Source organism: Triturus cristatus, chromosome 3_1 (genome assembly GCF_964204655.1).
Source record: "Triturus cristatus chromosome 3_1, aTriCri1.1, whole genome shotgun sequence".
Taxonomy (NCBI): Eukaryota; Metazoa; Chordata; class Amphibia; order Caudata; family Salamandridae; genus Triturus; species Triturus cristatus.
This window is the reverse complement of record NC_140583.1, coordinates 852,503,234-852,525,426: the sequence shown is the minus strand read 5'-3', so window position 1 is coordinate 852,525,426 and position 22,193 is coordinate 852,503,234. Positions and strand designations below refer to the sequence as shown.

Sequence of the window (22,193 nt, the reverse complement as noted above, 5' to 3'; positions counted from 1 at the left end):
CCCCGCCGCCCGCAGTGGACTGTGCCACCCGGCCTGTCGGCTTTCGCAGGATGCACCCCGGCTAGGGGGACACTCCACCAAGAGCGCAGCGTCGAGGGAGCTCCGGGTGACTCACCAGGTCCGCACACCAACCAGTGGGTCAAGGATAGGGCAGGCCCTTGCCCTCTCTACGCCAAGTTCACCTCCACATTATTCGCCGTCCCAGCTGTCACTCTGGCCCGGGGAAGTTAGACGCCGCCGTCAGGGAACCCGCGACAGTGCCAGATCGTCCAGGGCCCCTGCGCGGAGAGTCACAATTCCATGGGGTAGCCCGCCGCCCTGCAGGCCACCCGGGCAGGCAGCGCTGAGTCACAGGTCGAATCACTCACCGGGGATGCCCGGCCGGGTCTCCCCCTCTCCACCAGGGCTCCCACAGCAGCCAGTCACGTCCACCAGCCCCGAGCGACGGGGAAGTCCGCCTGTCCGCGCCGGGCCCCATCGCGGCACTGGTGTGGGTGCCGAACTCCGAGTCTCCGGTCTCAGGGGAGACAGGCTGCAGCCCGGCCGGGGCGCTCTCCCCACAGTCAGGCCGCCGGCGAGATCGTGGAGCACGGAGCTCTCCCCCGGCGCCGCCACCAATCCGCCTCCAACTCATCCGCTAGGTCGGCGGGAGCCCCCGGGCCACAGGGGACGTTTCAGGGCATGGGTCGGGTCAGTGGGGCATGAAGGAGACAGGATATTTCGGGAGTGGCGCTTCAGAGCCTCGCTACTGAGCGGCCATTCCCGTCGGCAGCAAGCCACGCCCACCACTTCAGCTACTTTTAAAGTCAATGTTATTTTTCTAAACGTGTGCAGAGTGCACAATTCACCTCGTACATCTTTTCTTTGTCAAAATGATTTCCTTTATGACGTGTAAAGAATGATCAGCTTTTATGCTGCATCAGAACTAAAAAAGTAGATGAAGCCTTTGGGAACCACCAGATATGGCACATATTCTCTATTGTCCTTTTTCCTCTGTGAGAAACAGATTCTAGATAGTGACTGCAACAAAGCACAGACAAACCTTCACAAGACAACATTAGATGTATACACTTCAGGTACACAAGTAGTTCTCCAATTATACGTTTTTTTAAAATCATAAGCTATGCAACTGTGGACTTGAAATTAATGTAAATATAATTGATTACTTACTTCTAGTTGAGTGTAGATCTGCTCTGGTAACCGTTGCTTATAGGCTCTCAGAAGATCAGCTGTTGATTTGAGAGGTTTAAAATTGTCATCTGTTGACTGTCTGTCACGCATTGCCATTAGATGTCCCATTATTTCAAGAAGCACTGCATAGTCTCCACTCTTTACTTTCTTAGCTAGTCCCTTTTCTGTTTCACAAATAAATTCTTCCAGCTCACACACACTGAAATATAGAAGGGAAATGCATTAAATAGTTGCCATCTCAAGGTTTGAAAAGAAAGCAGGTCAAGATAATGGGGCAATGTTCAGAAAAACGTTTCGGATTTCCACTCAAGATAACTAAAACCTAGAAGTATATAAAAGATTCAGAACACTGAAATTGTCTAGAAAAATATGTGGTTCACCAGCAAAATATTGAGACCACAAATATCGAGTCAAAAATATTGAACACAAAAATATCGTTATCCCATACAATATTGAAATTAAAATATAGTTATACACTAATATCGAACACAAAAATGTTGCTTTTTAACATATATATAGACTTAAAATATTAACCACTATAAATATTCATATTTAGCAATAATATAATTAAAATGAAATATATTTAAATAATTACAAAATATATATTAATGTCATACTCATTTTTATTTAAACATATATAACTCAAAACTATTAAAATAATAATTTATATATATATATTCACACACACACATACACATATATATATATACATGCACACAGACAATAAATTAAAAATCATTAAAATGAACTGTAAATAATTTTTAAAAAAACAATTTAATTACACATAAAAATAAACTTATCAACAATTCCATTTTAATAAAAATATATTAAATATTACAAACGTTACTAAATAAAAAGCATGTAATTTTAAATACATACAAACATCATAATAAAATAAATCCAAACAATATAAACAGAACTATTACAGTGTAGGAATAATGCATATACTATTCTCACTCCAATGTGTGCAACAGAAGGTAAAACCGACTTTACACTGTACAACAGTAGGGAAAGGGTTGGACTCAGAAGGGGTACAATTTAGTAATACCACTCCAGTCTGTGCAACAGTAGGGAAAGAGTTGGATTGCAGAGCAGTAGCAATTTACTATTCCCACTCCAGTCACTGCAACAGTAGGGAAAGTGTTGGATTTTGGAGGGGTAAAATGTACTTTTCCTGCTCCAGTCGGTGCAAAAGTAGGGAAAAAGTTGGACTTAGGAGGAGTAAGAATTAATTATTCCCACTCCAATCAGTGCAACAGCAGGGAAAGGGCTGGACTCATGAGGGACAACACTTACTATTTCCACTCCAGTCTGTGCCACAGTAGAGAGAACGTTGGATTACGGAGGGGTAATTCCCTTTCCAGTTTGTGCAACAGTAGGGAGGGAGTAGCTAACTTCAAACAAATAAAATATTTTAACAAGTACATTAAATAGCAAAAAATAGAAATATTAAAATATATATATATATATTTGAAAACAAATACATATTTATTACAATGTTTAATAAATATTTTAAATTACAACAAACATTAATACCACACTATATTCTCACTATGTTAACAAAAACAAATGTAATCTTATTTACAATTAAAAATCATAACACAAATAAAAGATAACATGATAACACAATTTATGAAAAATAATGTTTACATTTACTATAGCAAATAACTTTCTACCCTATACCTCTACAAACTCAGCAACAAACACCTAAAATATACCTTAGAAACATTTGACATAATTATCAATTAAACAATCAATAATAATTTACTAATTATATTTAATTAACTTCCCAACATTTATCCCTACAACCGCAACAACCTGCATTTGATATATAACTTAAAAATATCCTAATTATGCATTTAACATATTTAATTATCAATTAAAGTTATTAATAATTAACCTTAATTATTAATCATTAAAATTAATTTTCTTCACATCCTTTACCCCTACAAAATAAAGAACCTACACCAAAAATATCAATATTAAATTCAATTAATTACACAATTTATATAATTAAATGAATAATAATAATTAAAAAGTCATTCTTTAAAATTAAATTACTTCCCACTCTATATCCTTACAAACCCCACATTCTCTACCTAAAACGTAACATAATAAATAAATTACACCATTAACATAGTTAATTAACAATTAATATTAATTAAAAACTAAATATTAATTAATAATGATTCATTTACTTCCCACCCTGTACCTCTATAAACCCCTCAATAACAATAAACTATTAAATTAAATTTAAAAACAGCTAAAAATGTTCATACTAGATTAAAAACAATTAAAAGTAATCAAACAACTGTATAACATAAATAATTAAAATATACACTAAAATACATAAACATAATGAAAACATGACATTATTGACAATTATATTTTTGTAAATGATATTAACATAGATATATTTAACATCAATATTCTTGTCAACGATATTTTTGCACATGATATTCTTGCACCACAATATTTTAAACTCAAAATTTTTGCCTCTAATATATTTTTTTAGATATTTTGTCTGAATACCAAATTATGAACTATTTTGAAACTGAACGAAGTATGAAAGCGGGAGGTCTTGCAGCAGCTGAGTACCTGTTTGAGACATGGCTTAGAAGATGTTCCTGAAACATCCAGCTCCATTTCTTTATCACATTCTTCAGGGATACCTTGAAAGGTTTAATATCAACCTGGATCCAACCATTAAATACTTTTTGATTCTCAAGAGCTGAGACTTTCTTGTACAGTGATTCATAAACATTGATCTAAGAGAAGAAAAAATAGGGGAAAGGAGAAACACAATTGGAGACATTATGAATAATTTAGCAGTTGTGAAATATTCTGCACTGCCGTTGAAACATAACTTGGCACGTATTATTCAGTTATTGGAAAAACTTTAAATCCATTATGAGATGCTAGGCATAAAAGATGCCAGGCAAGTGCATATATACATCAGATTCTGGTGTAACAAACGTACTAGTATCTAATTAGAAGAGAGACAGCAACAATATTAAAACGAGATGGCTAAGTCTTAGTTAAGAAGAAGATATTTTTTTGAACAATGAGTTATGTAGTTATTCGAAAAAGATAATTCTAAGTGCTCGTGACTAAAAGTTGATAAGCAGAGGAGTTTTGAGCCATTTATGAAAGCTTTGTTTCTCCTAGGAGCTCTATTAGCAGTTTATTTTATTTTTAGCAGCTCTCTTTATATATCTATGTCAAACACAGACAGTAGTTTTAGTCCAAATTTTTCCCTTATTCATGCCTGTCCTATGAAATTCCCAATGAAATTGCATTCTTAAGGCAGTAATTTCACTCATCATGCATTACATTAAGATGTATATCCATGTACAAGTTTTGTGTCAGAATACTGCATTCAGAAATGATACCTGACATAATTAACATGCATCTGAGGTCGTATCATGATAGGCTATGATGGCACAGTGAAGAGCCAAAGTGCCTGTTTCATGCGCTTGCACTGCATAAGGTGAATTTATTAAACTCAAAGTAAGTGAGTAATACTTAGGTAGCATACACACAAAAGGGGTTGGGTCCCGGTAGAGCAAAGGAGGACGGATCTCTCGAACAGGAAGTGGAAAAAAAATGACCTCAACTGGTAATATTTGGGAAATATTCTCAACTTTGGCCCCATTACGATGGCAGTCAGACGAGCATCCGACGGCCATCGTTGCGGGATGGAGACTGTCCGACATGTAGTCGGCGTCTCCACCCGCCATATTACGATCCGACCACCATGAAGGCAGTCGGAAACATGCCTTTTCTGATTGCGGCTTGTGCCGCAGCCCATGGAAGGGCCACAGCACAAGTCACAATTGGAAAAGGCATATTTTTAAACATCCATGCACCGTGTGCAAGGCATCATGTGGTGCCTGGCACACGGTGCATGAATGCTTGGGAGTCACCGCATGTGCCCCCCATGCCACAATCCAGTGGCCCACTGGGGACGGGGGTCCTGCTTAGGACCCCCAAAGCCCCTTTCCATCTGCCTTTACATGGCAGTGGGCCCCCAATGTACAGGCTGAGGGAAAGGGACATCCTAATCCCTACTGCGGTGCCTCAACTGGCACCACCCCCATTGTAGGAATTAGGCTCCAACCACCAACCCGACAGCACCTTGAGCCTGTTAGAGGCGGCGGTCTCTCCCCCCACCCAAATTACTCTGACTGCCGGAATCCGGTGGTCTTACTGATAAACTAGATGTAGGGCGGACCACCGCGGTCCGTCCAACATCGGAATGAGGCGCTATGAGTTAATACATTGATGCCGTGGAGACTCCGCAGTTGTGTGGAGAATGCCGCACATACAAAAATAGGACAGACCTATCCTTCATGTGCAGGGTTCTCCGCCTCGAATCTCTTCAGTCAAACACTTACTATTAACTTAGAGTTAGCGAATACAAAAAAAACGTACACAAAAATGTACGTTTACCTTTGAGAACCAGGCACTCAGTAGTAGTGGACGGTCCCACCACTTGTATTCCAATGCGACCCCCAGTAGCATGCCATTTTCAATTGCGGCTTGTGCTATGGCCCAGAAAAAGGCCACAGCACAAGCTGCAATTGAAAAAGGCATATTTTTAAACACCCATGCACGGTGTTAAAGGCATGGATTTTGGGAGGCACCACCTATGCCCCCAGCCCCCATTGTGGAGGCCCAGGGGGACGGGGGCCCTGGTGGGGGCCCCCAAAGTCCCTTTTCATCTGCCATTTCATGGCAGTTGGACTGTCATGAAAAGACATGGGGAAACAGGCATTGTAATCCCTATGGCAGTGCCTGAGCAGGCACTTCCTCTATTGTAGGGATTATCTTTCCACCGTTGCCCTGACAGGCTCTTTGAGTCTGTCAGGAAAGCAGCGGTCATTCTCTCCACCCAATGCCTCTGACCGTCAGGTCAGAATCCAGTGGTCGGACCGCTTTTGTAGACAGACTGTTGGTGGAGGGCCCACCTACATTGGAATAAGGCCCTATATGTATAGGATCATGCTGTCAACATTTTCCACACTTCAAAATGAATAATGAATATATAACTGCAAAACAAACAGTTGCTGATAAGGGGAAGAAAAGTGGAAAGGAATCCTTCACTGATTTCAGTGATCAGGGAGTATTAAAATCTAGTATCCTTCACCACTATGAGTGATTACAGTAAATCAACTGTAAGAATTAAAATGTATTAAAACACAATTCTTTACAGTATCAGATTGATATAGTAGGTTTATATGCATCCGCCCAATGATATTGGCCCATATGTACCAAATTTCCCATTTGCGATTCCTAAATAGCGAATCCGAAGAAATCACTATTTGGGAATCACAAATTGAAAGGTACCTAAGTTGCGATTTCCTAATAGCAATTCTTACGGAGTCATGATTACTATTAGGAAATCGCAATTAGGAAATCGCTAAATTGCGATTTCCTATTAGGAAATCACACATAATACACATATAGGCCTTAATGTTCCTTCTTAGCTTCCTTGGAGTTTTTCTTCTTATTGGCTCATCTTTGTTGCTTGGATTTTCACAGTTAGTCTGGGGGATGAGAAAAGATTCTTACCAGGTCAACCCTCCAACAACTTTTTGCAAAGGACTGCCTTAATGTTTGCATTGTTGCTGCGCAATCTAACAAATCCAGTTAATATTTAATTTATTGTCATCAACAATGCTAATAAAAATGTATTCAAATAAAACATATTATTTATTTTCTAATGTGTAGAAACACCTGAAATCTTCTTGACATTATAACAAACACGGATTCAATTAAAAGAAGTCACTATAGGAGGCAATACATTGTACCAAAACAGGAATGTTTTCGTCCTTTCAGCTGATTCTCGAGAAATCCAAGATAGGGAGATTGTGAAAAGAGCGGCCTCTGGAGTGGGCTATCTTAACATGCAGTACTCAGTAAGTGCAAGTTTTGAGAATAGAGCTCTTGAGTTAAGATCTACCCAGTTGTAGCACATGAGCAAGCTCTAATGTTTCATGTCTGTTAAACACTTGGCCTCATTATGACGGCGGTGTGACCACTCCCAATTGGCAATTGATGACGGTTAGACAGCCGACAGCCCTTCGGTCTGACCACTGCATTTCAATGTTGGCGATCGGACCATGGCAGTCGGAGTCCAGACCGCCGCCTCCGCCAGGATCTCAGATCCTGAACAGGAGGCGGTCAGAGTGGCGGCCCTTAATTGTGATGGTGCCGAGCCAAGCTCCGCCATCAGGATTTGGAGATCCCTTTCCGACAGCCTATCTATGGCGGTAACACTGTCATGTAAAGGCTGTTGGAAAGGCATAATGGGGACCCCAAACAGAGCCCGACCATTGTGGGTCAGTGCAAGTGGCCCTGGGGGCACATATAGAGTCCCAAATCACCTCCACGCACTGAGTGCCATGCACAATTTGGTGCATGGCACACAGTCCATGGACGTGAAGGAGGTGCTCCCTATAACGGCGGCTTGTCCTGTTGTCCTTTTCCTTGGCCGCAGCATAAACCACCATGAGACAGAGCACTTTCCAATCACCAGCACGGCAGACACAATAAAATGCAGCAGTCGGACCGCCACCTTCTTTTCAGTCGGTCTCCTAACCACTGCCGTAGCTGACGGCAGTTCGACGGACCACTCTTGAAATCAGGGTCTTAATGGGTAATGCAAAGGCATTTAGAGCATAGAGAAACCATTGAAGGGCTGATCGTGAGTAAACCAGCAAGTGCGTCCACGGGTGGTTGCAGTGATTCCTGTTGGAATGAATCTATGCAGCGACTTCAGAAGTACGGCTTGAATGAAAAGTGTTCCCTCTGTAGCCACAGCTTGCAGAGTATGGCCTGGCTACCACACTGATCTGCAACTTCACAGAGGCTTCTGATCTCATGCAAGTCCCAATGACATCGAGTTTGGAACCAGGCCTATATATAGCTATAGATATTTATTCACTGAAAAAAACAAAAGGTTACAGGGACATTATAGTTAGGGTCAGATTTCACTCATACAAAAACCAGTGAAATTCAGAAGTTATAATTGCCTGAGCTAACTATAACTTACACCCAGCAATACACTGCTTAGGACCTCACATATTACATCACTCATGACATGGTCAGTGACCACTAATGACATCACTGATGACATAAAAAAAGTCTCACCAAGGGCACTCAGTGTCTTTCATTGGGGACCGCAAGGGGGCCTGAAGGCCCCCACACTCCCTTCTGACTAGCTGCCTCCTGCAGAAGCCAGCATTGCTCTCACACACAGGGAGCGGATGGAAAAGGGTTTATTTATTTTAAAACTGAGGGGGTCCCAGGGACCACCACCTTCCTGGGGCCACATTCCAAAAACATCTTGGGTGGGCCTCTTGGACCTCCCCTGTCCCCTGGGTACCACCAGCTCCTGAGGCTAAATAATTGTTATGGGGGCTCCCAGACCTCCCCTGGCCCCAGGGACCACCAACTCCCTGGGGCAAATGAATTGTTTTGGGGGCCTCTAGGACCTCCCCAGCCCTGGGGACCACCACCTCCCTGAGGCCATGATAAAGATGTAGTAGGGGGCCCCAGGGACCCCCCAGGGACCACCACCTCCCCAGGGCCACGCTCACTTAAAAAAAATGGGAGGGGGCCAGTTCTCAGACCGGGGATCACCACCACCCTGGGGCGGGCTTTGCATCAAGAAAGGAGGGTGGTCATGTGGCCCCCTCCTGGAGCTATAGATGGCCCTGGCCCACCCCACATGACCGGTTCCTGCTAAGTCCCGGGGTACCACCCCTGGGACATAGCTGTTTGCTGTGACTTGGCGGGAACTTTACCACCAAGCCACAGCAAACGCTCTGCTTCCAGCAAGCTGGAAGCGGAGCAGAATTACTTTCACACACATGGAGCTAACGTTTTAGCTGCTCCATGTGTGTGACCGCGATACCGTCTCCCACAGGAGGCGGGGACTCCGCTGGGAGCACTGGGTCCATAAGGCTCCGCTGAGGCCCAGGGGAGAGCGTGTCCCATGGAGGCACCCACTTTAACATGACCATGCCCGGGAGATGTGTTTTACGGGGCAGAATTTGGCCCGGGGAGGGGGGCCATGCAGCCATGAAACGCCCTGCCCCTTCTCTAAATAGCCAACCCCCTGGGGATGGGGTCCTCTGAGGCGTCCCCCTCCTCTAAATCATTTTTTTTTTTCAGGCCAGCCTCCAGGGGTTGGTGTCGGCCCAGGAAGGGGGGCTGCACAGCCCCACTCTCCATTCCAAAAATGCCTGACCACGGGGAATGTGGTTCCTGGGATGGGGATGTCACCAGAGGCCCGCCCCCTTTCACTACTACTCTGCAAACAAGCATTCTGGCACACCACTTGTTGGGGGATGGCATCCCATGACTCCTGAGGGTCCTTGGTGGGCAACAATCCATCCTATTACCTCCAGTAAGTCCCACACGGTGGGATTGCTGAGAGGTTGTTGGAGGCCCCACCCCCTTTCACCACCACTCTGCAAAGGGGGCCTCCTAGCACCCTACTGGTTGGATGAAGAAGTTGCCTTGGATGCTGAGGGACCTTGGGAGCCAGAAACCCCTCCTGTTACTTCTAGTAAGTCCCACACAGCTGGATTGCTGAGAGGTATTGAGAGGTCACACCCCTTTTATCCCCCACTCTGCAAACACACCTCCTGGTGCACTACTGGTCATGGGATGAAGTTCCCTTGGCTGCTGAAGGTCCTTGGTTGCCAATAACCCCTCATGTTACCTCCAGTAAGTCCAACACAGTGGGATTGCAGAGATGTCTTCAGAGCCCCAACCCCCTTTCTCCACCACTCTGCAAATGCAACTCCTAGTTCACTACTGGTTGGGGGAAGAAGTCACTTTGAATGTGAGGGTCTTTGGGGGCCAAGAACCCCTCCTTTTACCTCCTTTAAGTGGTACAAAGTGCAATTACTGAAAGCTGATCAGAGGCCCTGCCCTCTTTCGCCATCATTCTGCAAATACACCACCTGGTGCAGTACTGGTTGGGGGTCGAAGTCCTACTGGATGCTGAGGATCCTTTGGAGCCAAGAAGCCCTCCTATTACCTCAAGTACGTCTGGCACAGCAGGATTACTGAGAGCTGGTCGGAGGCCCCGCCCCTCTCGCCACCACTCTGCAAACACGACTACTAGTTAGAAGCCCATAGAAAACCAAACCCTTCTCTCTGCTCTATTTTACAGCCAAGCTCATCAAGAAGGACATCAATGCCAGACTCTCTGAGTTCGTCGAAATGAACAACATCCTGGACATATCCCAATTGGGCTTCAGAAGCAACAACAGCACTGAGACCACTCTTGTCACTGCTACAGATGACATCCACACCCTTCTTGACCAAGGCAAGACTATAGCCCTCATCCTCCTGGACTTCTCAGTCACCTTCAACACCGTCTCTCACCACACCCTCTGCGGAAGACTCAACAACGCCGGCATCCATGGCAAAGCCCTAGAATGGATCCACTCCTTCCTCATTGGCTGAACGCAAAGTCAGACTTCCACTGTTCAAATCAGAAACAACAGAGATCATCTGCGGAATACCTCAGGGATCCTACCTAAGCCCCACTCTCTTCAACATCTACGTGGCCCTTCTCACAGTCATCATCAGAAGCCACGGACTCAATATCATACCCTACGCCAATGACACCCAGGTGATTCTCTCTCTCACACATGAACCAACAGCCACCAAGAGCAGCTTCCATGATAGGATGAAGGCAGACGCCACTTAAATGAAGGGCAGCTGCCTCAACCTAGACTTAGACAAGACAAAGGCCTCATCCTGGGCTCCTCCCCCTCTGCATGGGATGACTCTTGGTAGCCCGCAGCGCTCGGAAACCCCCCAACACCCATGGACCATGAACATAGCCTTGGCATCATCCTGGACTCCACACTCTCAACCTTCAAATCAACACCGTCTAGTCCTCCTGCTTCCACACGCTCCGCTTCTTTCGTAAGAGCTTCAAGTGGATCCCCATCAAGTCCAGGAAAATGGTCATCCATGCACTCGGCAGCAGCAAATGCGACTACTGCAACGTACTCCATGTCGGCACCACCCAGAAACTCCCAAAAACTGCATACCATCAAGAACACCTCTGCCAGACCAATCTTGAACATCCCACGCTGCAACCACATCACCGGCCACCTGAGAGACCTTTACTGGCTACCTGTCAACAAGAGAATCACCTTCAAGCTTCTCACGCAGGCCTACAAAGCCCTCCACAACACCGGACCTGCATACCTCAACCACCGCCTCTCCTTCAACATTCCCACCAGACATCTCTGCTCCACCCAACTGGCACTGGCCACTGTCCCACGGATCCTCAAGACCACGGCTGGAGGAAAATCCTTCTCTTACCTCGCTGCGAAGACCTGAAACTCCCTGCCTCTGCACCTCAGGCAATTATCATCGCTGAAGCAATTCTGGGAGTACCTCAAAACATGGCTCTTCAACTGAACCGCAGACCCAGCCCCACCCAGTGCCTTGAGACCTTCACGGGTGAGTAGTTGCATTTTATAGGATTCTGATTGATTGATCGAGAAATTCACTTAAAAAAACTAAGTTTACAGGGACGTTATAGTTAGGAAATAGAATTAGAAACACCTTGTGAATTTGCTTTAAAAAACAAAGGTTACAAGGACATTAGAGTTGGGAAATAAAATTTTTAAAAAACCTTCGAAATTCACTGAAAAAAACAAAGGTTACAGGGATAGTTACCTAAGCTAACTACACTTACGCCCCCATAAACCACTGCTTATGACCTCACATATTACATAACTCATGACATGGTCACAGACGTCACTGATGACATGTCAAATGGCATCACTGATGACATTATCCACAGAAGTATGCAAAAGTCTTCCTGCCTTTTCCCACTTCGATGAACAATTTACCTAAAGGCCCTGGATCGGGTTTTCTGCTGATTTTGGTGACACAATGATTTTATAGAGATTCCAAATGTACAAATAACATGAAACAGATCAAGTCTGTAATATATGTTCAGGGTAATGACAATCTCATGTTTTCCTTGAACCCCTCAATATAAACAAAAAGAACAGTATACCGTAACTCTGGTATAAACCAATAATATGCAGACCCCGTTCAAAACTCACATTTACATTTGTATTGCACCTCATAGATGTTGTGTCTTATTAAATGCGCTATTGTTCTGAATTTGCATAGTTCTAGTTTTCCCACTCTCAGACATGCCATCTGAGACTTCATATATTTTCACAGGGACACCCCTAAAGGCGGCCCGCCGACTCTAAATTTTCATGTGCTTTTGTGAACAGCCCCGTGCACGAAGACTGAAAATTTAAGGTCCATTGCGCAGTCCATTCCAGAGAGACACTCGAGGAGATCCCTCTGCTTTCCATTGTTTTTTTTTTACATTTATTTTATTGAAAAAATCAACATAAACACATTACAGCAAAAAACAAATGCAGTGCGGTGCAGTCATCAACATATCCAGTTAGTCACCATGTATCTGTACTAATAAAAAACAAATCGTAGCGCAGGGTCTACAGTGCAATCACATGTTTCATAGTTTCCTATATATTTACAAACATTAAATGTCCTCGTTATCAATCACCAGTAAGGGGGAATCACTGAACAGGGTACATAACAAACCCCTACTCTCATTCCATGGGCCCCAAATTCTTGTCCATTTATGCTGGCATCTCCTGCTTTTGTAGATCACCCTCTCTGCTTGCATACAACAGTCCATATCTGACTCCCAGTCAGAGTATCGTAGTTGAGCCCCTCCCTTCCATGTTCTGGCGATATTGTGTTTTGCTACCATACAGCCCAAAGAGACTCATAGCCTCTCCGACTGTGATAAATCCGTGACTTCCTAGATATTTAAAAGACAAAACCTGGGGGGAGACGTCAATAGGTGCCTTACTAATCCGGGACATGACCAATAGAACCTTCTCCCAGTATTTCTGGAGGATCGGGCATTCCCACCATTGGTGTATGTATGTACCGGTGAGACTGCATTCACGGGGACAGGCCGGAGAATCTATTACCCCCATTTTGACAAGTACTGAGCTAGTATAGTAGGCTCGGTGGAGCAATTTGAGCTCAATGAGTTTGAAACGAGAACGGATCATCACCTGCCAGTCGCCGTCATCTATGTCTCCTACGTCGTCTACCCATTTCGCCCAAATTTTCTCCTGGGTGTCCGGCATGTTCAGGATTTTACAGTTGGTCAATGAGATAGCTTTCACGTTGAGATAATCGTGCAATAGCCTATCTTCTAGGAGCGAGGAGACTGGCAATTCCGTCCCTTTAGGGATCGCTCTGAGTACAGCATTGCGGGCCTGGAGGTAACAAAAGGTTTCCCCTCCCTGCAACTGATAGTCTCTCTGGAGGTCATTAAATGGAATCACCCCATCTGTTCTCCACATATCCCCGACCTTCGAGAGGCCGATCAGATCCCACTTATCGAACCCTGGTTGCTTGGACAGCATGCCCAGACGACAAGAGTCAAGCAACGGAGTGACTTGCGCAATTCTATCTTTCCATCCGAGTGCAGCTGTAGCCTTATGCCATAAAGCAACTGTAATGGATGCTGGGGTGAATCTGGGCGTGTACTTCGTGCCACCATAAAGTGCCCTGAAGTAAGCACCCGGAAGCATATTATGTCTATCCATCCTATAGGCTGGATCAACAACGGGTCGATGCATCTAGTGGTTCAGGACCATTAACTGTGAGGCCCAATCGTAAGATCTGATGGCAGGCAGGGCAATACCTCCGTCATATCAGCTTTTTGTGAGCTTGGCAAGGGCAATACGGGGAGTACCATGCACGCACCTCAGAGTCAATGGACTGAAAATAGTGTGGTGAAACCAAGTGGGGCATGTTCTGTAGGACATGCAGAAACCGTGGAAGTGCCATCATCTTGTATAGGGCAGCTTTTCCCAGCAGTGTAAGCTGCAGTGTTTTCCAGTGCTGCACGTCCGTCTGAAGGCAGCGCAGGGGGGCGCAAGATTCCAATCATGAAAAAGTGAGGAGTCAAGTGTGATATATATTCCTCGGTACTGAAAGCCATTTGTGACTATTTTAGCTTTGCAGTTTGCGGGGAGCATCGGGGGATTTCTGCTCAAGACGTAAACCAGTGATTTATCCCAGGTAATAGTATAACTGGAGTATTTTTGGAAGAGAGAGAAAATATGTAGCACTCTGTGGATAGAAAAATGGGGTTTGGCTAAATAGGGCAAGATATCATTGGCGTAGAGGGATATCTTGTCCATCCAATCCATCGACCAATTGAAACTGCTAATGATGGGATCCAACTTATCCAGATAGCCAATGGTTCAAGAGCCAAAGCAAAGAGCATGGCGAAAGGGGGCAGCCCTGCCTCGTGCCCTTCTCCAATGCAAAGGCTGCCGATCGGCCTCCATTCACCGCGATCCAAGCTAGGGGCTTAGAATAAAGAAGATGCACCCAAGACAAAAACCGACCGTCAAACCCATATCTTTCAAGTTAGGCAGACACGAAGGGCCATTCAATCATGTCGAACGTCATTTTGACGTCCAGAGACATACTGGCACATGCATCAAAAATGTCATTTGCGATTCCTTATTAGCAAAAAATAAGGATTAGCTAATAAGGAATCGCAAAAGCCTATGCATGTAGGAATGGCTAAAAAAATAGTGATTCCTACAAATTCCTTAATTGCGACTCGCAAATTGCGAGTCGCATTTAAGGAATGGCTTCCCATTCATTCCTATGGGCCTACAAGGGTGCAAGGGTGCCCTGTTGTACCTCTGAAATTGTAATGCAAACCCATGTTGCGCACACACATGCCTCAAGGGCATGTGTGCGCGTAACATGTAATTTTGAAAAATGCACTTCAGTGCATTTTTCAAAGTTTTCGCTAATTACCACCAGGTATAATTTTTCGGTAATTAGCGGACCCTAATATCGAAATCGCTATTTTAAATGCCATCTTGCATTGCATTCAAGGCATCACAATTTACGATTCCTTAAATGCAATCGCAATTTGCGGTTTTTGCATTTGGGATGATGCATCCCAAATGCAAAAATACCGATCGCAAAGGGGCAGATTCTGAGAATCTGCCCGTTTGCGCCCGTTTTTTCCCTTGATGCATGTGGGCCATAAATACTCCTGTATGGTGGAGGCCCGACCCAAAACCCCGTAAAGACGACGGAGATTCAGCGCGGTGTTTTTGGCGGACATAAAACTGGATTGGTCTGGATGTATCAGCTTGTGAAGATAGGGCAAGAGGCGCAGAGCCAGGAGTTTAGCTAATATTTTGACCTCCAGGAGGGAAATAGGTCTGTACAAACTACATTGCTCAGGGGGTTTGCCCTTCTTATGAATGACTACAACAGTCGCTAGTCACTGCGTCTCAGGTAAAACACCCCGGGTAGCGCTTTCTTCATACATTCGTAGGAGGAATGGGGCAAATGTAGAGGCGTTGGCTTGTAATGTTCAATTGGTATGCCACTGGGGCCCATGGCCTTACCGGACTGCAGAGCGCCAATCGCCGCCGACACCTCTTCGGTTGTCAGGGCAATATCAAGATCAGAAACATCCTGAGGATCCTAGACAGGCAGAGGTAGAGTGGCTAACAATTCCGCCACCTCCACGTGGGAGGATGATTGCGTAGTGGTATAAACCCGCCCGAAGTGGTCGGCAAAAGCCCTCGCAACCCCAGCTCTATCATGAAATTTCGCTCCTCTGTGGTCTGTAATCTGCATCATCCACCTGTTAGCCATCTCCCTCCTGTCAAGCCAAGCTAGCAGTTTGCTGGCCTTGTCGCCTCTATCGTAAACACGATGTTGCATAGCTCGATATTGGGCCCTTGCGGAGTCCTTCGCAATGTCCCATTACTCCTTTTGTTTTATGGCTTACCTATGCGTGGCATCTGGTGCCCCTAATGCCACCAAACCGCCCTTGAGAAGGACAATCACTTTCTTGATCTCATCTAGTTGTTTCCATTTTTCTTTTTTATGACCCACTATCGTGGCAACCCCACAGCCCCTGATCACCGTCTTGTAAGCCTCCCATAGTGTTACATCTGAGTCAACAGAACCGTCATTTTTGGCAAAGTAATGTTTTGTGGCCTCTGCCAGCTTATCTCTTATCAGCGGCACCTTGAGGTACCAGGGTTTAAGTACCATTTCGTGACGAGAGGGAGGTGGAATGCCTCCATAACATGCCATAATTGGGAAATGGTCCAAGATACCCCTGGGAAGGAAGGAGATGTCGCCGAACATGGGGAGCTAGGAGGCTTTACCAAAGAGATATTCTATGCAAGAGAGGTTCCCGTGCACCCCAGAGTGGAAGGTGTATTGTCTGGTTGTAGGGTTGCAGGTTCTCCAAATATCTGTCAGACCTAGGGCCCCCAGGAAGTCTGCCAATAGTTTTGCGGCGGTTCCCCCTGTTTGGGCAGCAAGCGGTCAAGATCTCCGTCAAGAGCAGCTTTGCAGTCTCCCCCCACCAATATGTCTCCCTCGGGTAAATTCAACATATGCGGACCCAGGTCAGTCAAAGTGGGGGAGTGAAGTCTGGGGGGCACGTATAGGGAAGTCACATTAAGGGGCCTACCTTCCCACTGCACCGAGACCGTGATGAACCTACCTAATGGTTCCCACGTGACCTTATGAATTTGGAAGGGGAGGGAGTTACGTACCAGAATACCCAACCCTCTGGACCCCCTGGCATAGCCCGCGTGAGCCACCAACTTATATCCCCATCTATTGAGTGCGCAACAGGAAGTTCCCTGGATATGAGTTTCTTGTAGTAATACAAGGTCAGGGGAGTGTCGTTTCAGATATTGTAATACTATTCCCCGCTTGATATAGTCACCTAAGCCATTTACATACCAAGAGAGTAATTTAAGGCGGCCCAAAAGCGGAGTCACATCCTGATCAGTGTTCATTTACACTTAGGGCAGGGGGCCCTTCCTCACGAAGGAGAACAAATATGCAATAATGTAGGTTCATCTTATTTGCCCCAATGAATAATAGCATTTGAAACAATACATTTAACGCTGCAGGCAAGATGGCGACCGGCTGATTGCCGAGTGTAGGTCGCTCCCTACTAGTATTGAAGCTGTATGTGACTCAAGAATACAAGTTGGTTTGGATTTATATTCTACGATAGCTTGACCCCGACCTTCAGAAAAGGATAATATAACATTCTTAAACCCTTCCAGAACCGAATTGAAGAAGAAGAAGAAAGACAAAGCGGGTAAGGAGACCTATGCTTACCGTTCTCAGTGTTCGACAATCCTGGCTGCGGATGGTCTCCGCCTTCCTGAGCCGCGCACACCTGAGGGCTTGGCGGGTGTGGCTCGCAGCGGAGGAGAGGAACGAGGCTGTCTTGATCTTCGGAATGCCTGCTCGTAGGGGCGGAGGCTCTTCAGCGGCGAAGCTGACGGGAGAGTTACCGGCGACCGGCGCTGCCGCTGGGGGGAGGAGAGGCCCGGCCGACAGAACGGAGTCCACGGACAAGGTGGAGAAGACGGTAAAATCAGCCGGATCAGCCGGAAGGATGTCTGCGGTGAGTGGTGGCAAAACTGCAGAGAAACCTCCCTACGGTAACTCCTTTAAGGCTAAGGCTTCAACTCAGGCGATACCCTCTGCTACAGACAACCTCAATCAAGCGAAAAGGCTTACAGTACCCAGGATGTTTGCGGGGAAAAGTACGGTGGCTAAAAAACAGATACAGGTTCCATCAGTATCTGTAACTAACCCTGTGGGCATGTTAATGGAGGGTAATGAGGGTTCTATGGATTTGGAGACAGAAAACGGTGAAAGATCTGCAGAAACCAATGTAGATTTGGTCAACTCTGGACCTCTATTGGAATTATCAAATGCTATTCCCGCTCAGGTAAATGATAATGTTAGTGGAGGGAAGCCAATAGGCTCGAGCGACTCTGCTGTGGCTTCTAATATTTTTCAAACCCCCATTGGAGAGAGGCAAGGAAAAAATAAGGACTCTTTGCTGGAATTGATGGATGGGGATAGTTTTTTTTCCGTACCAGAAGAGTCGGATATGGAATCTGAGAGAGGGTCTATTAATGATAACTCAACCTCAAGCAGTGAGTTAGGTAGCCCTCCAAGAACAGCGGGTACATCAAAGAAGGCCTCTATTCGCTGCAACAATTCTAAGACTGTTCTTAAACATGACCAAGAGGTGGATGACAGTGATGGCTCTGAAGCCAGTAATAAACTTCAATGGCATTATACTCAGACCGCTATGAGTTTAGCTGTATTAGAAGGACCCTCTGCTCACGGAAAGGAAAAAAGAGAAGACCAAGGGGAATCTAGCCCCCCGTCTAATTCCGCGATCTATGCTTTGTTAAAATCTATACAAGGGGAAGCACGACAAGAGCATAAAAGGGCTCAACTTGCTACGTTGAAGATCCAGGGCGCAATTCGAAGAAATACAAAAGCATGTTCTGAGGTCTTAGCCAGGACAATGGCGTTAGAGGAGAGAATTGTTGATCTTGAGGCGGGGCTACAAAAGAGTGATTTGAAAACAACAACAAATGATGGTAGACTCGATGATATAATGTGGAAACTGGAAGACTCTGAAAATAGACTTCGAAGAAATAACCTTAGACTATTAGGAATAGAGGAGAATTCGGAGGGAGAGGATATTAGAGGTTTTGTTTTTAAATTGTTTAACGCTGCCTTCCCTGAACTATCACATTGGTCATGGGATACAGAGATACAGAGAGTTCACCGATTCCCTCTTATGTTAAAAAAGACCTCAGAAGTGGGAGTTTTTTGGTAATTTTCTCTTGAGGCAAGCTATTTTTGAGAGGGCCCGTCCGGAGGCTAAAAGATCCGCAGAAGGGCACACCTTTTTTGTTCGCCCAGATTTCTGCCACACAACAGTAGAAAGGAGGTGGCGACTTCGCTTACTGATCACTCCTTTTCAAAAGAAAGGGTGCACGGTGTTCTTAATGAATCCTGCACGACTAAAAGTAATTTTTTCTGGCAGAACACGGGTATTTTCATCGGAGATAAAGGCTGAAGAATATCTTAAAGAACTTGGGGAGGGGTAAGGATCCTATTAGCTCACCAGGTATGGTGGGTTCTCCCTTTCTGCATATTGGACTATTGACTCTAGAGACTCTAGAGATAGGGAGCGACCTGCGGGCACTCTGGTATTGGAAGCCATCACATGGGTCTATTGACCTATTTTGCCTGTATTTTGGGTGGGGGGGGCTGTGGACGGGGGGTTGTGGATGGAGATCTGTTTGGGGAGAAGTTAGAAATCTATTTTGTGATAAACCACCTAAATTTGAATTTATATAAAGGATCAACGAATGGCTACTGGAAACTACTTTTTTTTGTATGGCTAATCTGAGAATAGTATCAATAAATATATGCGGACTTAATAATCCGTCCAAAAGACGCCGGATTGGGGAGGATTTGCGCTTCCTGCGGGCTGATGTTCTCTGCCTACAGGAAACGCATGTTGAAGCTAGCCGGCACAAATCTTTAGAGATTGAGGGATTCCAGCTTGTATCCTGGACTAAATTTGAGGCTAAGACTAGGGGTGTTGCAATTTTAGCAAAACCAGGAAAAGTTAATATTATCCGTTCCTCAGCGGATAATTTGGGTCACTGGGTAATAGTTTATGGTAACTTTCAGGGCAAAAATTTTACACTTTGTTCTATCTATGGCCCAGTGCTAGATGACTCTGAATTAGTTAATTGGCTTAGCTTAGAGTTAGTGGGATGGCCATCCCCGTTTATCATATGTGGGGATCTGAATATTAATATACAGTGTGGAACGTTAAACAAAACAGGGGATGTTTACGTGGGGAGAAAGCCAAGGGTATTTCGTGCTTTACAGCACTTAATAGATTTGCATGGTTTAACTGATGCATGGGCCTTTTTTAATACGGATGATCCTGGCTTTACATATTATTCCGCACCGCATAAAACGTGTTCAAGGTTGGATTATTTTTTTGTTTCACCTGTTTTACTTCATGGTTCTGGAGTTATCAAATTTCCGCGAGTAATGTCGGATCATAATCCTCTTCTGTTTGAATTGGACACACTAGTCTGTAGGACTCAAACTAATATCTGGACGTTTAACCGTGCTTTGCTCCAAGATATGGAGTACATCGGTCATATGTCTTTATGGATTACCAGATTTCTGGAAGAAAATATTGGTAGTACAGGTATTCAGAATGTGTGGAATACGCTAAAAGCAGGGGTGTGGGGTGAAACAACTCAGTTTGGCTGGAATTCTCAAAGGAAGGAAAAGGTTAAACTGCAACGATTATATATAGAATTGGCAGAAGCCGAGCAGAATTTAGTTGCTCAGATACGGATGGGTGGAGATTGTGATTCTGCTCAAACTCGGATTATTTTAGCTAAATCAGCTATAACTGAGCTCTCTCAGGCTAAGGCGGCTAGTAAATTTTTAATCTGGAAATCAAAAATGTTTGAAAATAGTGAGCGAGCAGGGCATATGTTAGCCTCTAGAATTAAGGAGAGGGAAGCAGCCATGCGTATTAAAAATATCCAGGATCCAGATGTCGGTGTGGTGTCTGGTGATGGGGATATTCTGCGTGCCTTCCAAAAGTTTTATCAACGACTGTATAGTGAAGATATTAGCAATAATGACATGCTTCAGCTGGAAATACAAGACTATTTGCGGGGGATAGGTGTTGATATACTATCACCAGAAAAACGTGATCTATTAGATGCTGAAATCAGTATGGAAGAGCTTTTACAAGCTGTAGATTCTATTCCGGTGGGGAAAGCTGTAGGCCCTGATTATTTGCCAGAAGAATTTTATAAGATATTCCGGCCTCAACTTACTCCGGTTATGTTGGCTTTATTTAGGATAGTGCAGAAGGGAGAATCTTCTCCTGAGTCCTGGCAGAAAGCCCGAATCATTACATTTCTAAAGAAGGATAAAAACCCAATGGATATGGGATCATACCGCCCAATTACGCTTATTAATAGTGACATTAAAATTTATGCAAAAGTGTTGGCAAGGAGGTTTTCTGGGGTGATTAAGACACTGGTCTCAGTCTATCAACATGGTTTTGTCCCAGGACGGGAAACAATTAACCATATCCGTCGCACAATTACATTGTTTGATTTCACTAGGGTTTCAGGGGACCCTATGGCCTTAATTCTGCTGGATGCGGAGAAGGCCTTCGATAGGGTCTCCTGGCCCTTTTTATGGGCGGTTTTGAGACATTATGGTTTTGGAGAAGGATTTATTACAGCGATACAGACCATGTATAGACAACCTCCAGCGCAAATTTCAATTTTGGGAAGTCAGTCGGGAACTATTAATATCTCTAGAGGCACCCGACAAGGTTGTCCCTGTTCCCCCTTATTATTTGCCATTTATATTGACCCTTTAATAAAAAAAATTCTTTGGAATAATCTGATTAGTCCAGTTAGATCCAAGGGTGGTGAATCTAAAATACTGGCCTATGCAGATGATTTGGCCATTCTAACAGATCTACCTGAACAGGCATTGCTGGAAATACAAAAACTGACATCTCAATTTGGTAGACTGTCAGGCTATCATCTTAATGACTCGAAAACCCAAATTATCTGTAATGATAAGATTTTATTGGCGGACTCTAGGGTCACTGATACTGCAAAATATCTTGGAATTCTTATAAGCTCAAATCCAGAAGAAACTGTTGAGATTAATCTCAAACCGATCTTGTGTAAAATGGAAAAAGATACCCGTAGGATGAATAATCTTCATTTAACTCTTATGGGGAGATGCAATGTCATTAAAATGCTCTTTTTACCGAAGATATTGTATCTCTTTAGAGCTATACCTGTACTGTTCGAACCATTATGGTTTAAAAGAATAGAACGTATAGTTTCATGGTTTCTGTGGGCAGGGAGAAGACCTAGACGAGCTTTTAAATTTATGACACTACCAAGAGAAAGGGGGGCTGGTCTGTGCCCAGTTTTCAGATGTATTATTGGGCTTTCACTTTGAGACATATTTCTGTGTTGCTCGAC

General features: G+C 44.6%; 1 protein-coding gene across 1 annotated transcript in view; it reads right to left on the bottom strand.

Moving 5' to 3' along the window:
* LOC146861181 (dynein axonemal heavy chain 11-like) overlaps nt 1–22,193 on the bottom strand; it is a 2,741,463-nt gene that overhangs the window by 2,381,769 nt on the left and 337,501 nt on the right. Inside the window, exons 9-10 of the mRNA XM_085646213.1 lie at nt 3,790–3,959; nt 1,171–1,390 (exon numbers count right to left, since the gene is read on the bottom strand). Coding sequence (XP_085502339.1) covers nt 1,171–1,390; nt 3,790–3,959 — 390 coding nt within the window. The remainder of the gene's footprint in view (nt 1–1,170; nt 1,391–3,789; nt 3,960–22,193) is intronic.